Consider the following 16,311-nt stretch of genomic DNA (forward strand, 5'->3'; position numbering starts at 1 on the left):
TGATAAGAATAAATGGTTACATGTGGTCTGCGGTTTTGAGGCCGGTTAGATGTACTGAATATCAAAATATCAAAGTAATGCTATTTGGTCAATCTTAAATAATTCCCACTTTAGAAAATGTCCTTCTGGTGCACCTTAAACATTTGAGGTGAATCATTAGGGCACAGAGAGTACAGCGGGTCATTTAAGCAAAGGATCCACCTGCTGAAATCAATCAAACTGTTTAATGATAGTCACAAACAGTGTACATTGATGCTGGATTTATCAACGTCATCTCATGCCTTGTACCCAAACCGAGCCTGATTTGGTGCAGGATCTTTGAGAAACACCGCCCCACCCCGCTGACTCACCACAGCAATCATCTGATTAGTTTCATAAAAGAAATCATCTGAGAAGCTTCATGCTCTCATATACAGCTCCGCTCAGAGATTAACCCCTTCCATGCACAAGTGTTCAATATTCATTCAAACTAAAGTTCCATAAAATTGAGAGTACTTATATTAAGTTATTATAATAATAAAACTAAAACAGTTCAGGTTCTTAAAGCGACACACAAGGACACAGCTGCAAGTTTTTATGCACTCATGCTCAAACCATGATTTTTGCAATGTTTATCCCGTCCTGCCAAACATGCACCATGTTCAAAATAGTTTTAAGGCAACAGGATTACATCATGATGAACTCTCTGAACAGTGCTATTTGAATAAGGGCTAGATTTATAAGATCAGAAGAGATGATCTGGGAGCAATGGTCATTTGTGAAGGCACATGCTACGTTAATGTTGCCACAACGTTTATGGCATCATATCCTAATAAAATATTTTGCAAAAGACACAAATGTCCAGGCTTTTGTGTAAAGTTTTGCCAACAAATTCCTCCAGCACATCTGTTTATTCTGATTTCGCTCAGTGTTATTTGTATAAAGTATTTGGCAATTATATGAATTCAAGATGGAGGAAAACTCCAATGTCAACCGAAGTCAACACACGGTTTCTGTTTTTCAGTTTTTCAGTGTTGTCTGCAGAGAACAATGCTGTGCAGTTTATTAGTTATATTCATTTTTAAATGTATTAGCTATATTTCTCCCTAAAAAATGATACCTGTACATAAACAAACATTTTAAAAGAACTATGAAACAGTAAATGGGTGCGATTTTTTGAAGTTTTGCTGCTAACGAGTGACAGTGTTGTTGTTGATAACTAAAACAATTCACAATTCAGTAACTGAAATAAAAGCTGAAATAAATCAAATATAAATATTAGAACTTTAAACTTTAAATGTTGCCTTATCAACAAAAAAATAAGTTGAAGTACTAAATCTGAAATAAACAGTCAAAATATTTAAAACAATACAAAACAAAAAGATAATAATAATGTAAATGATTTAAAGAACCTATCAAAATCACAAAAACTGAAAAAAATACAAAATATAAAAAAATATATAAAACAAATGAAAATATTAAAATAAAAACGAATAAAAAAAACTAACTAAAAAAACTTTTTTAACTGATCAGTTAGCAAATGGGTAGAAAGCAGCATGAATCTACTTAAAAGGCAAATAATACTATTTACACTTTTATACTATTTATAACTTTTTTAATTTATATTTTCAAAGATACAGTCTCTGAAAAACCTTTAGGGACTAATGGGAACCGCAACTGCCAAGTGAAATTTAAGTATAACTGCAGCATCTTTACCATGTGATCTGTTTACCAACCACTCCAGCAGTGTGCAGCTGAACAAAAAACACAACCAACAAACCTCTCACCTGCCATGGACGACCACAGTCTTCTCCAGCCCTTCAGGAAGGACCACAGTGAGGGTCAGGTCCTGCTCCAGCAGGTTCTCCTTCTGCTCCATGGCAGGGTGAGGGTACGCTGGGAGCGTGTGGCTCAGCGGTGGAGCATCCAGACCTTTCAGGACAGGAGGACGAGGAGCTGCTTTGCTTTTCAATGATCTCCTGATAATAATAAAAAAAAAGGACAACACAGGTTTAAAATATGAATGAATCATCTCTTATAATAATTGCAATGCTCTGTAGAATTTAAGAGTTAAGAAATAGTTAACACTTTCACTGCCAGGGTTTATCTATTTATTTATTTGTTTATTTATTTAAGTTGCCAGCCACCGCCAGCATTTTTCAGAAATCACTCTGTCAGAATATTTTGTTGTGTGAATATCTGAACATGCAATATGCTGAAAGAAAGAACAAGGCATCTGCTTTTAAACAAGAAAACAGATTTTATTATACCTTTATGCATTATTTTTTTCATCAACACCTGAATGCAGGCAAGTTTCATTAAAAGAGCAACATTTGAATTAAAAGCCAAAGAATATTGCGTTTTTGTCAAAGACTACGTCTGGAATTCAGAATGATGCTCAGAACACAGATTTTCATTCGGTAAGGTTAGACAGTTTAGATTTCTATGATGTTTAATGCTTGATGATCGCGTTACATATACATCTGCTAACATGCGATTTTTTGTTTCTGCTACTACTGTACCATGTTTTGATCCAGACATTCAGTACTCTTTCAGAACATGCATATAACAGTGAAAACACAAAAAGCCAAGGCAAGGAAGCGTTGTCTCATAAATTACAGGAAATATTTTAATGGTGGGGAAAGAGTAAAAAAAACAGCATACAAGTTTGGATACAACATGAGAGTGAGCAAATTATTAAAATATTTTATATTTAGGTGAACTGTCCCTTTAAATAGGTGCCTACTCCACATGTTTTTCTCAAGTATCTCCAAAAAATCAATTTAATAGATATTTTCAATGTAAATATTAGAGTCAACCATTCAAAAAAATACAAATGTTTTCATATTCTGCTGTTGTGGATGTCGCTTAAATTAAATCTTGACGAACAGGTCTGCACTATTTCAAGCTCATACTAGCTTTACTTGTATGCCGTAAGCGAATGTAGACAATAGCTGTGATCAGACACAACTCACCTGCTGTGCTCAAACATCTGCCCTAAACACAAACAATAAATCATCGCTCAGTTTGCAAACATTTTTATTGCTTGGTATGAACCAGAGTTCAGTTGCATCCTCCAGGTCCATACTGTATTATTTGCATCAGAACAGCGGTTTGCTTAAACAATTTAAACTGTAAATGAAAAACGAATAGCTTTAGTTCTCATGGAAAATGCAGTAATTGCCCTGAAAAAGTTGCATGATGATGCTTGAAAGACATTCATTCTTCTCCACTCAAACAAGCAACTATTTAATGAGAGGGCTTGGATGCACTTTACACACAAGTCACAAGACACATTCATTCATTCCAGCACACGAGGATGAAGCTTTGAGGGAGCCGAAGAGGAGGAGCATGGTGTTGGTCGCTTTAAATGCAGCAAGTGTTGAGAAACAAAGTCACCGTCTCAGTTTTGAGGCTGACTGCCGTCACAGTTTCTGTCATAGTCTCTCTTTGAAGTCCATTAGTAATGTTTGCATTCAAAATGGTCATAATGTAGTGATCATTTAGTGATCAGTCATCATAATGTCTGATCTTTAAGCCACAGACATATTTTGCACAACTTCACGTATGCAGACACTAATGCTCAGCCAAGATCACAGAAAAACTGTTCTGTTGAATGCACTACTGTATACTTGCATTTCATTAAGATTTGTGATCTGACACGTTTTGTAACACAATGTAACACCAGTTTCCATGTTTCTGACATGTACCAATCCAGTCTTGACACCTATCACCTGCGGTCTATTTAAATTCCCATTCTTCAGTGTCTCTCCATCGCATTGCTGCTTGCAATTAACTCCCTCCTCCAACCCCAACTCCACCAACTGAACCAGTAATCCGATCTAACTTGTTCTTTCTTTACAGTGTCTTCATTGGAAGTAGTCTCTATCACTTTTTGTTTACAACTTGTGAATTGGCGGTAAGTAACCATACTGCCAACACTAAATGTATGCAATTATAATTGTCATAAATATACTTGACAGAAGTGGTCCTGATTGAAATGACGATTCTAGAGAGTTGAGAAAGAGATGAGAAAACGACTGAACGTGCTGTTCTGCAAAACAACTGTGCATTTAGAGGTGGGCATCAAAAACATAATAAATCCCAAGCAAACATCTGCTGAAGTACTAACAGAGTTCACAAATGTCTCTCAGCAGCACATCGTATTTTATGTCAATTACCTGTTTTTATTTGACATCAGGTTCCCTGAGGAATATGACTAGGCAGCAATAGCCCAGGCCTGACGAGCAGAGCACAAACATTACACAGGAAGCTGGGAAAACCCCTGAAATGTGTGCATTAGCATAGTATGTTATGCCTGAGTGGGCTACAGCAGGCCAAAGTAAACACAAGGGTTTTTAACATGGTAATCAGACACAATTATGACTTTCAAAACAGACATTTCAAATAGCAAATGTCCCATTAGCGTCAACCAAAGTGCTCATCAACACATAGTACATCTAAAGATTTATTTGTAGAAATGGCGCAAACGTTTCTCTTTAAAGGTGCTGAGACTCATCCAGTCAGAACTGTCAGTTGAGTCATTAAATTTAACTCCAAAATAGCATCACACAGTACTGCATGAATTGCTTATAGAGAATCTGCATGTATCGTACAAGAACAAACATGATTTCAATGGGATCATTTCTAACAGTAAGTAGAGCCAGAGGCCTTGAAGGTTCAGATCAGTCAACAAACTCACAGGCAGACACCTGCGCAAATATCCACCCAGACACAACGCTGATATTTCAAGGATTCATAACTGTCTGCCTTTTTAACCATAACAGCTTTATCAAACCCCCTGTAATTCTTGAATACTGCAATGTATATTCTTTCAAAATACATGGCCAAGCAATACATTTAAAGTTGAATATAAAGTACACCCAACCTTCCGCATGCAATACACTCACTCACGTAAAGCAACACATATTTTATAGCAAATCTTGGCTCCTTGATATCGTTGCAAAAAGTTAAGTATATTAAATCGCAAAGCTCTTTATATAAAGTTACACGGTACATACAACTTTTAATTTAAAGTATAATATACAGCAAGTTTCAACTGCTTGATTGGTAAGACTTCTTTGCTAACATGTATTATATTAATCACACCAGTCTAATCTGACTAAGAAATAAAGATATTAAGATCATTAACAGTATGATTTTCTGTAAAGCTGCTTTGGAATAAAATTAACTTGACGAAAATCACTAAAAAATTTTAATTAAAAAATTTATTTAATCAAACTCAACAGTATTTTAGCACAAATTCAGCAGTCACTTGGTAGAAATTAGAAAAATTAGACAGATACCAGCATGGACAAACCTGGACAAAACTATAAAATGTAAATTTAGATGTTACAACACTCAATGTTGCATAATGTTGCACCCGTGCAGTTCAATGCATTTAATATTACTACTTTATGCTTCATGTAAAATCCTGAAGAACATCCAATCTTCATTTTATCTTTGCAAATCTGAATATTCCAGATACTTTATGGATTTATTCTAGTCAAGGGAAGTCTAAATGTACATGTTAAGGAGTTAAGGGTCTAGATATGACTAGGAGAGGCTGATTCCAGTGGGACATGTTGATCTTAGAGCAATGAATGACACATCAGGCGTGCCAGAGCTTGCCTCTTCCTCTGACACATCACTCGAGATCTAAACTCATTCATCATCAGCACAGATAGCTATCATTAAAAACAGACGCACATCCTCAATAAACTGCAGCTCTCACACAAACACATACAAACATACAGTATGATCTGCTCACACAAGCAGTACAAATCAGATGTTTCGCTGTATCCGACTCTAAAATATACGTTGAACAGCAAAAACATCACATCAAATAGACTGCATATCAACTTGATCCAACTTGTAGGTGGTTTAAATTCCAATTAAAAGCTGGTTTTCAATAGTGAAAATGCATGAGTTTTCATCATGTAGTAACATGAACGGTAACATTTCACTGGCACTTGTGACTAGTGACAATAAAGGACTACAACTACTACTAATTACCATTCAAAAGTTTGGAATCAATGTTTTTGGAAATAAGTCTCTTCTGCTCACCAAAGCTGCATTTTTTGGACTGAATTTAGTGAAAACAATAATGTTATTAAATAAATAATTAAAATTTCATTTTAAATATATTATAAATACAATTTATTCCTGTGATGCAAAGATGAGTTTTCAACATCATTATTCTAATATGCTGATTTCTTATTATCAGTGTTGAAAAAAGCTGTGCTGCTTAATATTTTTGTGGAAGCAGTTAAACATTTTATTTTTAAGCAGGATTCTCTGTTAAATACAAACTTCAAAAGAAAATAGTGTATTTGAATTTGTATTTTTTTTTAAGTTATTGATGTCTTTTGTAACATTATTAATGTCTTTACAGTCACTTTGGAGTCTTTCAATTCATCCTCGCAAAATAAAAGTATGAATTTCTTGCAATCAAAAAAAAAAAAAAATATATATATATATATATATATTTATACACATCTTATTTGCAGTATATAACAATTACTTACACTTACATAGTATATATGCACAAACATATTTTATAGTAGTATTGTGCCAATGGCTATGCCATTACTATGACAAATGTTGTGAAGTTACTGGATATTGGATTACACTGTATAGGCCTATAATGTGTGCAATGTGAACAGCCTTAAAAACTGCTGGAGGAAGCAACTGTAGTCAATTAAGTTGGGTTGAGATGTCATTCAAAGAAAATTGAATAGCCAACAGAGTGAATTTACATGACTGATGTCCCAGTGAATGTTTGCAGACATGATTTAATTCATTAATTAGCCAACCCCACAATGTCTAACTCAGTGTATATCTCCGAGTCATTCGGTCACATGAGAACACTGCAGATCTCACCTCAACTTCAAAACACCTGTTGTGGGAATAAGAAAAAAGCCTGAACAGCGTGCAGCTATTTTCTGCGTCCTCAAAACAACAGGCAAAACATCAAAGCCATCATCTGTGACTCAACATGCACAACAACATTTAGACCAGATCAAAGACATCAGTAAACTCAGGCCACGAGGCTCATTAGGATCATTTCTGGAATATTTGAAATACCAGCATGGACCACCCATCCCATCATTTCAAGCACAACTGTGCTGACTAATATAATACCAAAAGCATCAATTATATAAAAGGACCCAGTTTTGCCAACACCACTGCACATACTGTGTCTATATGATGCATTATATAATGCTCAGTAGTTTTCTAGTGTTGCTCACATAAAAACTCAGAAGTGGGGTTTCTGTTTGTGTCACAGTAATCACAGAAATTGCATCTACCTTATTTGGGGATGATACTGCTGGTAAAAGTGTGTATATTGAACACTGTATATTATTGGGATTTCAGTGCACTCTCTTAAAACATCTCTATCATATGCTCTCATAATCACAAGTTTTGATTGATTGATTGATTGATTTAACTTCACAACAGCTTCACTGGTTTTCAGGAGTAACATTCATTTCAGAGCATTAACATAAATACCACTAAATCCCATTAAAATTCTGAAAAATATAAACCTAAATAATATAAGGATAACACACTATTAGAAGAAAAATAAATGAACAAATTGCATAAATTGGTGATAAATAATAGCTTTACCACAGCTTTTATTATTATTATTTATTTATATTTTTTTTACATTTTCTAGATATATTAAATGACAAAACAGTTATTTAAAATTGCAATAATATTCCACAGTATTACAGTTTTACTAGCCGAATAAATAAAAACCCCAACCCTAATTCACTTAAACAGTAACTTCATGAACACCCATTTAAACCTGAAATAAGCATTAATTACATAATTTGCAGTAGGCCTTTAATCACTTTGAGTGAGTGAGTGAGAGAGCACAGAAACAATTGTGCCTTCACAGGTTAATTAACAACTTCCTATCGTTCAGAATTGAAACACAGAGTCAATGAGCCTTTTGTGAATATTATGGGCTAACCAGGCGTAACGTGTCTGCCGCACATTTCCATCAGCTTTATTAAAGGCTGTGTGTTCCTGTGGGAGGCTACAGTAGCCTAATTAATGTTTACATCACTTACTCAGCAAAGACCACTTGTATTTTTAAAGCACTCAGCAAGAGTGTGCAGCAATCTGGGGTCTGCACTGCACATAATACACTGGGAAACAACAAAAATATCTAGAAGTATTTTTTTGGGGGGGAATGACAAATTCCATGCATTCCGGCTTGCATTATTGCAGCTGTCGTGTGAGGAGTGACAGTTGCAGCGCTGAGGGGAATTTCAATATCCGAAGAATCACACTAACTGTTGTTGGGAGAATGTTTTGGGAGAATCTGGGACAATCGAATGGGGATTTCACATCGTATTTTCATCTAATTCAATGCATTGTGTAGTTGACAGGCTCCCTCCAGTACTGGTCCTTCGGGGAAAGGTGGGTTTGAAGGGCTGAACAATATCCAAAAGGCACCTTCCTGCTCCGTAACGGACACCACCCGAGATATTTTAGGAACAATGGTGTTTAGCTTCAGTGCTTCATAAACTTCAAGTTGCACAGATAAATACACCTAACGCCACTCATTGATATACGAGTACAGTTACTTATTTTCCAGGTTAAATCAAACAAATGCAAAACATACAGCTGTTTGACTGGTTTCACAACTTAAACTAAAACATTGTGTGTCAAGTGACATAAACATGCACCAACAAGAGGCTCTGCATTGGAGTTACCTGCCCTATAGGTACAATACAAAGACATAGATTGTTTCTTACCTCCTGTGCTACGGTGCAATATTCCTCTTTTTAGACACCTCACATGTCCCATTGATCCACACAGCCGCTCAAAGAAGGAGTGAGACACAACTAGAGAGAAGTGGCAGGATTACCTTAAGGCCACACCCATCTGATGACATCACAGACTCTCCATGGGCCTGTCAGAGAAACCCCTGCGATGTAAGCGTGTGTTAATGTGAAACCGAGCAGCTGATCATGGCCACAGCTTTGTGTGAACTCAAGGGCTGGTGGGTGAAACAGTGTGGCATTGGACATTCAGTGACTGATGAAATTGCACGGATAGTGTTACGCTAATGCAATCAAGTCTTATCGCTTTCAGCTAGGTTTGTTTTGCTGTTATCAAAACATGACGCAAGCATGCAAGCAGCAGATATATAGATATATACACTATTACAGAAGAATATATATGATAAAACAAGACAGAACTACAGACAGACAGACAGAATTTAAATGTATTATTTGTCATTTCAATTGTATTATTTCTTAAATATCGAAGCCCATTGCATGACTTCATATCTTGTTGGCTTTATTCATTTAAGGGTCCAAAGTAATTGCAAGGTCCTAAATGCACCTTTCATCTGTTTAAAACAGACTCCGAGATCACTTGTGCAACTACAACAAGAGCTTCAGCATAACACAGAAGTATTGGCTCACATTCTTGCTCAGGCATGTCAGGGCCCAGAGGTGCAATTTAACCTGCTAGAAGAAAAGCAACACTGCTCTTTTCCATCGCCTGTGATCTTGTTATTATCTGGGCTTTTCCTTGAAAGATGGACCTAATTCTGTGATCCCTCGAGACACCACATCAGCTTCAACACGCTCTGAGTCAATAACAGCCAATTCAACCGGTGGCTGAATGAAAATGATTGATTGGGTATTGGTTAGGGGTGTAACGATACGCGTATTCGTATTGAACCGTTCGGTACGACGCTTTCGGTTCGGTACGCGGTACGCATTATGTATACCGAACGGTTCGTTGGAGTATTTAATTATATTTGAAAAAAAAAAAAAAAAGAGAGAGAGAAATATAATGATATGCGTTCAACAAGGTAGCCCAATAACCCAAACAACGTAACAGGCAACGCCCCTGACACTCCCGAAGAAGAAAAAAACACCATCTTATATGTTTATGTTAGGCTACTCAGCAGGCGCTCGCTCACTCAGTACGCGCTGAGCTCGTTGCAAAATAGCCAATGCGTTTAACAGACTAGAAATGAGAAGATCCTCCAATAACCAACAGGTCTGGTGTTTGGGTGCACTTTGGATTCCCTTTAAGCTATAATGGTGATGGCAAGAGAGTGGTGGATAAAAAAACAACGGTATGTCGCATCTGCAACATGACAGGGTACACTTATATTTCTGGTCTGTTAAATGCATTCGACATTTTGCAACGAGCCTTCAGCGCGTGCTGAGTGAGCGAGCGCCTTAGGGGGCGTTCACATATCGTGCCTAAAAACGCATGGAAAACGCTAAGCGCGTCTTTCTCCTCCTTTCCAAAGCGCTCGGGCAGAAGCGCTCATGAGGCGTCTGTCTTTGCTAAGCAACAATGACGTGCTCTCTCCATGAGACGCGGAAATTTCAGCGAAGGATAAATGGATTTGCAGCTCTAAAAATCGCTTGCATTAGCTCTGCTACTAAATTTATTTCAAAATTGCAATCCATATACAACTATGATCAGCTGATCCTTCATCTTGGCTGAGCTCTCAACGTTGTTACGGGTAAGGATGAAGCTGATTGGTTGGTTCTTGTCACATGACCCGCGGTGCGCTTGCGGCATTCTGAAAAGTTGAGATGTTTTTACATTTTGCTGTATCTAAAACGTATCGAACCTAACCGAACCGAACCGTGACATCAGTGTATCGTATCGAACCGAACCGTGAATTTTGTGAACCGTTACACCCCTAGTATTGGTTTGTTCATACTGCAGAGAAAACACGTGACCTTTTCCAGGAATTCTGATGCAATAAAAATTTATTTAAAAAAAAAAAAAAAAAAGTATTTTATTAGATTTCAATTTATGTCATGACATCACATGCATGCTTTTCCAAGATTTTTGCAATGTGTTTGTGAACCTTTATTTCTAAAATGTGAGTGAAGCAAGAGTGGGAATTTCGGATGCAAAACTCTGCAAAGGAATCTGCATTTAATCAGGTGCAGGGAGTTCATGAAAGAGAGTCACTCCTGACAGATTCACAAATGGCGTAATAATGAAAAGCAAATTATCTTCTCCCAACACACAGCTGTGATTCATGTGGTCTGTCTACCGGAATAATCTCTTTATCATGAGACTTGTTCGCAAACAGAAGCTTGCAGTGACGCCAATCCAGACTGTTGCATCGGAAGAAGCAGATTGTTTCACTAAATCTGCAGATTTTACTTAATGAGATAAACTGCCACCATATTCCAAACAATTCTGTGTTGGCCCAGCTGTCAGTTTTCGGCTCTAAATGACTTTTCACAAGCACAGTTGGGGTTAAGTGATGGAGAAAAGCTGTTGCAACTTAACGAAGGCTAAAGGGGAGTCGTAACATCAGGTTTTAAAGGTAAAGTCTGTCATTTCTGTACCACTAGAGTGACTATACAGAATGATTAACAATAATTAAACGTTCCCTGAACACACTCTGTCTGTCATTATCAAATCTTACACTATTGATTGAGCCAAAGTTGACATTTTGCATCCTCTTCAAAATAATGAACTTTGTGCAATGAACAGAAACTACTGTAGGTCGTTATTGATTGAAAATTTCTGCATAAAGTTGTAAAATGTCATATTTTAGGGATATTACTAATAATTAACATTACCATTTCTTTTTTTTTTTTTACTTGATTTTTTTAAACTAATTAATTAACTTTATTATTTATAATTACATATATAATATATAATATATTTTTTTCTTTATTTTTTGGCTGAAAACTGATGACTACGTTACTACTTTGCATAAATGTACAAAAAAAATTAAAACTTAAATTTGAAAGTTTTCAATGCTGAAGGTAAATTTAAGCATCACATCATTCTGAAATAAATGTATGTAATAAATTCTTAATGATTTTAAATAACTGTTTAGATGACATTTATATGATGGCAAGAAGATCTAAATGTAAAAATAGAGGAAATAGGCAATTTAAATTTAAATGTCCATCAATACATTTAAAAAAAAAAAAAAAGCTCTAAATTGCTACCAGATTTCATTTCTTCTCTTTTTATGTCAGTTCAGCAATGTGTAATGAAGAATGACATGTAAGAGTTCAGTGCAGAGAATGAACAAATAATTACAGAAAGGGACAGCTCACCAAAAAATAAAATAGAAAAATACAATAATAATTAAAAAACTAAAAAGAAAGTCAATAAGAGTAAATGATGACTTTATTTTCATCGACTGCATTTAAATCGAGACAAATTTATTTATATAACACTTATCATAAGTGTTATTTAAAGAACTATAATATATTTATATTTATTTTTATATTTTTTATTTTTAGTTCCTATTTTAGTAATTCTGTTGTGTTTGTATTTTTTATTAAGTTTTTATTTATGTAAATAAAGTTTATATTTATTTCAGTTTTAGATATAAATTTGAAATAAATAAGCTTTTTGTATTTTATATTATTTCAGGTAACGTTTATTTTATTTTCTCATTTGTAAGTCTCTTTGGATAAAAGCATCTGCTAAATGAATAAATGTAAATATAATAAAATGTTAAAAAAATGGTTTTAGTTTTAGATTACTAAAATAACCCTGCTTTTTCACAATATACGTTTCCTGCAATGATTCAGGCCACGTCTCATTGTTCAAAGACAAAGAAGAGACTGAAATACTGGTTTGTTCTTCATCAAAGTTTACTTTTCATCAGCAGGAAGGAACTTAATAGCAGAAAGGTTAAAAGTGCCCTACTGCCTGAAATATTCAGTTATGGAAAGTGGACAAAGGGTGAGGCCCCAAAAATTCCAATCATATGCTTTAAGAGTTTACAACCTCAGTCACACAGCATATGCATGCTCAAACCTGATCCATAATCCTGAATCTGCCGAAAACAACTCCATCCTGTCATAGTTTACAGAGCGTTCTGAAGTCACAATCATTGTTTGTCCAGTGGAAACTTATTCAGCATGCTCCATTGAAGCGGTGCGTTAGAGGACAGCTTACCATGATTCTGCAGTTTCCTCACACTCACAACAAGGGGGACCAGTGGGCCCAACCACAAGAGAGATTTTCTTTCTCTCTTTTTAATGGCTTTCCAGCACCCACAGACCTTGTCGGAGCGAGTTGTTGATCTTGCCAGTTTTTCCTTTGCCCTTATAAAAACAGTGAGAATGCTAAAAATGCTCACCGCTGACACCTTCTTCCTGCAGATCTGCTGAAAAGGTGTGATTGACCATGAATGAAAGCATTATGTAGGTTACACTTGCAAAATGTAGGCTGCTGGAAAGACAAGCCCCCAGTGAGGTCTCTTTAATATCTCAATGGCTTCTCCTAAAGATTCAATGAGTGCTTTAAATAGGCATTTATGCATTTGCTGATTATTTTATTTATTTTCTTCAAAATTACTAGCATTGCACATGGTTTCTGCAGGTTTTGTGAAGGTACATTTTAAGATTAATACCCTTTTAAGGCCAAGCTGAATTAAATTGAATGGATTACAGTTTGCCAATATGGTTTACATGCAAATGTCTTCTATTAACAATGTCTCAAAGTCTGTAAATACAACTTCCAACAGATCTCCATTGATTTTAAATTCATTTTACAAAAAAGAAAAAAAAGGACTCTGCCCCCAACCACAAAAATATGGGGGGGGGGGGGGTCACTACAAAAAAAAAGTGATGTAAGTAACTTCATCATTATTGTTGTCGTGATTTTCGGCGTGATTTCAAGCAACAGGTGTTTTCATACCCCATTTACAATATGTGTTCTTGTTTTAAGCATAAACTCACTTAATAGTCTCATTTTCACAGATAACAAGACTTCATTACTTCAGTTAGCATCTCAAATAATTATATCCTCATTTAAGATAAATATATTTGTTTTTGTAACAAAAGAAAAAAAAACTGAAGATGATATTTATTGATGATTTGCATAACTTTGGTTCTGATTTAATAGCTTTTCAAGGCCTTAATTTGTGGAAGACTGAATTAAGACACTATTTTTTGACCTGCAGAAACTATGATTGCATTCAAAGATTTCATTTTATCAATTCATGCATTCCCTGGGACATCCAGTAAAAAAGTGGCTGGATGTGATGCAAAGGAAGTTTGATTGCAGAGGGTTGTTTGACGGGCATATTCCCTGCGGACAGACGAAACACAGATCCAGGGCCACAGCTGGTAATATGGTATAAGAGAGGTCACTCACAGTAAACACAAGCTGCTTAGAGAAGGTCTGGAAAGGCAATTACTCTCAAAGCATTGTGGGATGGGAAGATAGAGGAAGACAGATGAGATTGGGCGAAGGAGAGGGAAGAAAATAACACAGCGACTCTTGTATGTGAATCTTTTCCTCTGGATGCACTATTATTTCAAGCAAAACAGACCGTTTTCCCTTGTATACAGACTGACACCACGTCTACACCCTTTAAACTAAATAGCTCATGTTAGAATTAAGTCATCAACACTGGAAGGGATGGGCGATGAACTGGTTGAACCTGATAGAAATGTCCATTTCAATACAATTTGGTTAGTTTGGAAGAAATGAGTATCGTTTCTATTGCAGTTATGCAAAATAATACCATACTGTTATTTACTCACATTACTTAAGTTTAGTATCATATATACACACATATATACATACGTACATACATACATACATACATACATACATACACACACATACATATATTATACATACATACATATATTTACATATATATACATATACATACATACATACATAATACATAATACATACACATATATATATACACACACACACACACACACACACATACATAAATAAACACACATATATATATATGTGTGTGTCATTAGCTAAATCATTAGTTGGTTATTATTTTATTGCAAAAAGTGTAATAATAAAAAAAGTATATACTATAATGATTTTTGTCTCTGGTGAACTAAAATAAATAATTGCAATGTAACTAAGTAAATAATCATGCATAGTAGGCAAATAAGTAAATAATAATAAATAAATAAAAACTATGAAAATATAAAAATTAAATAACTAAAATAAATAATCTTATTGAAAGTAATAATGAAAATAGTCAAATGATCATGCATAGAAAGTAAATACAAAATGTAAATAATTTTGAAATGAAAAATAAAAAATATAAAAATCTTAAATCTTATTGCAAATAATAATAATGCAATGGTCATGATCACCGTCTGGAGTGCCCACAAGCTCCTCCAGAAGGCACTCCCCTCTTGTCCTCAGCCATCTATTAAGGACTACATTCCCCATGATCCTCGGCCTGGACTCATTATGGCTTCATTCATCACACATGACCCTGTTTGCTCTGGCTTATATAAGTGATGTCTTCCTATGCATCTGTGTGTAGTCTTCCTGGTGTGTTACTACTGCATGTCTGAGCACTTGTATTCTTGTTCTGGACACTGTTTAGTTCCTCTGTCTAGTTGTTTGAATTTTTCCATGGATTGGATTATTTTGATATCTTCGTTTTGGACCTTTGCCTGCCTTTGACTAGTCTTTAATAAAGACTGCTATTGGATCTTTAGCCACGTCTCAGAGCAGTATTCATAACAGCAACTAAGCAAATAATCATGCATCATATGCAATGAATAAATACAATATTTTATACTATTTATTTTATATAATATATTACATAGACTTGACAAAAAAAAATCATAAATAGAGCTCATCAATGTTAAATGGAAGCTTAATATATTTGACATTATCTTTGGTGGTTGCTATCAAAGTACAGTATTGGGTGCCCACTTGATGTCCAATTCTGACGTGAAACCTAAATGACTTTACATAACTGCAAACATACAATTTATATAATGTATGTGTGATAAACACCACCTCATACAATCTGCTCAACAGAATCTGAAAAACAAATGGAAACATTAAACACTTCATCTCACCTGGAAGCCAATGAGACTTGAGCAGAAAGGAAATGTAATGGCGTTTAACAGAAGTTTAGACACATTGAAGCAGCTCTCCCATGTCGAGCGCAAGGGGGATACATGCTACAATGGAGATATAATGTTCAAGTTGGGATTCAGGAAGCAATGGGTGATCCCCCTGTGACCTACGAATGACCCCATCCTCTACAGGTCACGCAGAGGGTCAATGCACTGCCTGATGAACTCTCACTCTACCATGTCACACATGTCCTGACCTCCACATTCCCACCACAGAACCGAGATACAGAACAGTCATGGCCAACCGAACATCTCCGGTCAAAACATCCGCCAAGCTTTTAGATAAGCAATGCAGAGGGGAAATGGTCCCGATCACATTCTCGCAGGAATATGTTGTACCATTTATGAGATAAGTAGACTGGAATTAAAGGCCTTGTTTAGATAGAAGACAATGAAATTCAAATCAACTAACCTTGTTGTCTATTGAGAT

General features: G+C 35.6%; 1 protein-coding gene across 4 annotated transcripts in view; it reads right to left on the minus strand.

Moving 5' to 3' along the window:
- The window catches only part of LOC128020281 (cordon-bleu protein-like 1), a 41,608-nt gene that overhangs the window by 13,703 nt on the left and 11,594 nt on the right, over positions 1–16,311 (minus strand). For 3 of the 4 annotated variants that reach the window (XM_052607120.1, XM_052607118.1, XM_052607119.1), the window contains one exon: positions 1,767–1,958. In XM_052607120.1, the coding sequence (XP_052463080.1) occupies positions 1,767–1,958 (192 nt within the window). Of the gene's footprint in view, positions 1–1,766; positions 1,959–8,747; positions 8,959–16,311 lie in introns of those variants that run through there. The other variant, XM_052607121.1, reaches the window with a different exon arrangement.

Source organism: Carassius gibelio, chromosome A9 (assembly GCF_023724105.1).
Source record: "Carassius gibelio isolate Cgi1373 ecotype wild population from Czech Republic chromosome A9, carGib1.2-hapl.c, whole genome shotgun sequence".
Taxonomy (NCBI): Eukaryota; Metazoa; Chordata; class Actinopteri; order Cypriniformes; family Cyprinidae; genus Carassius; species Carassius gibelio.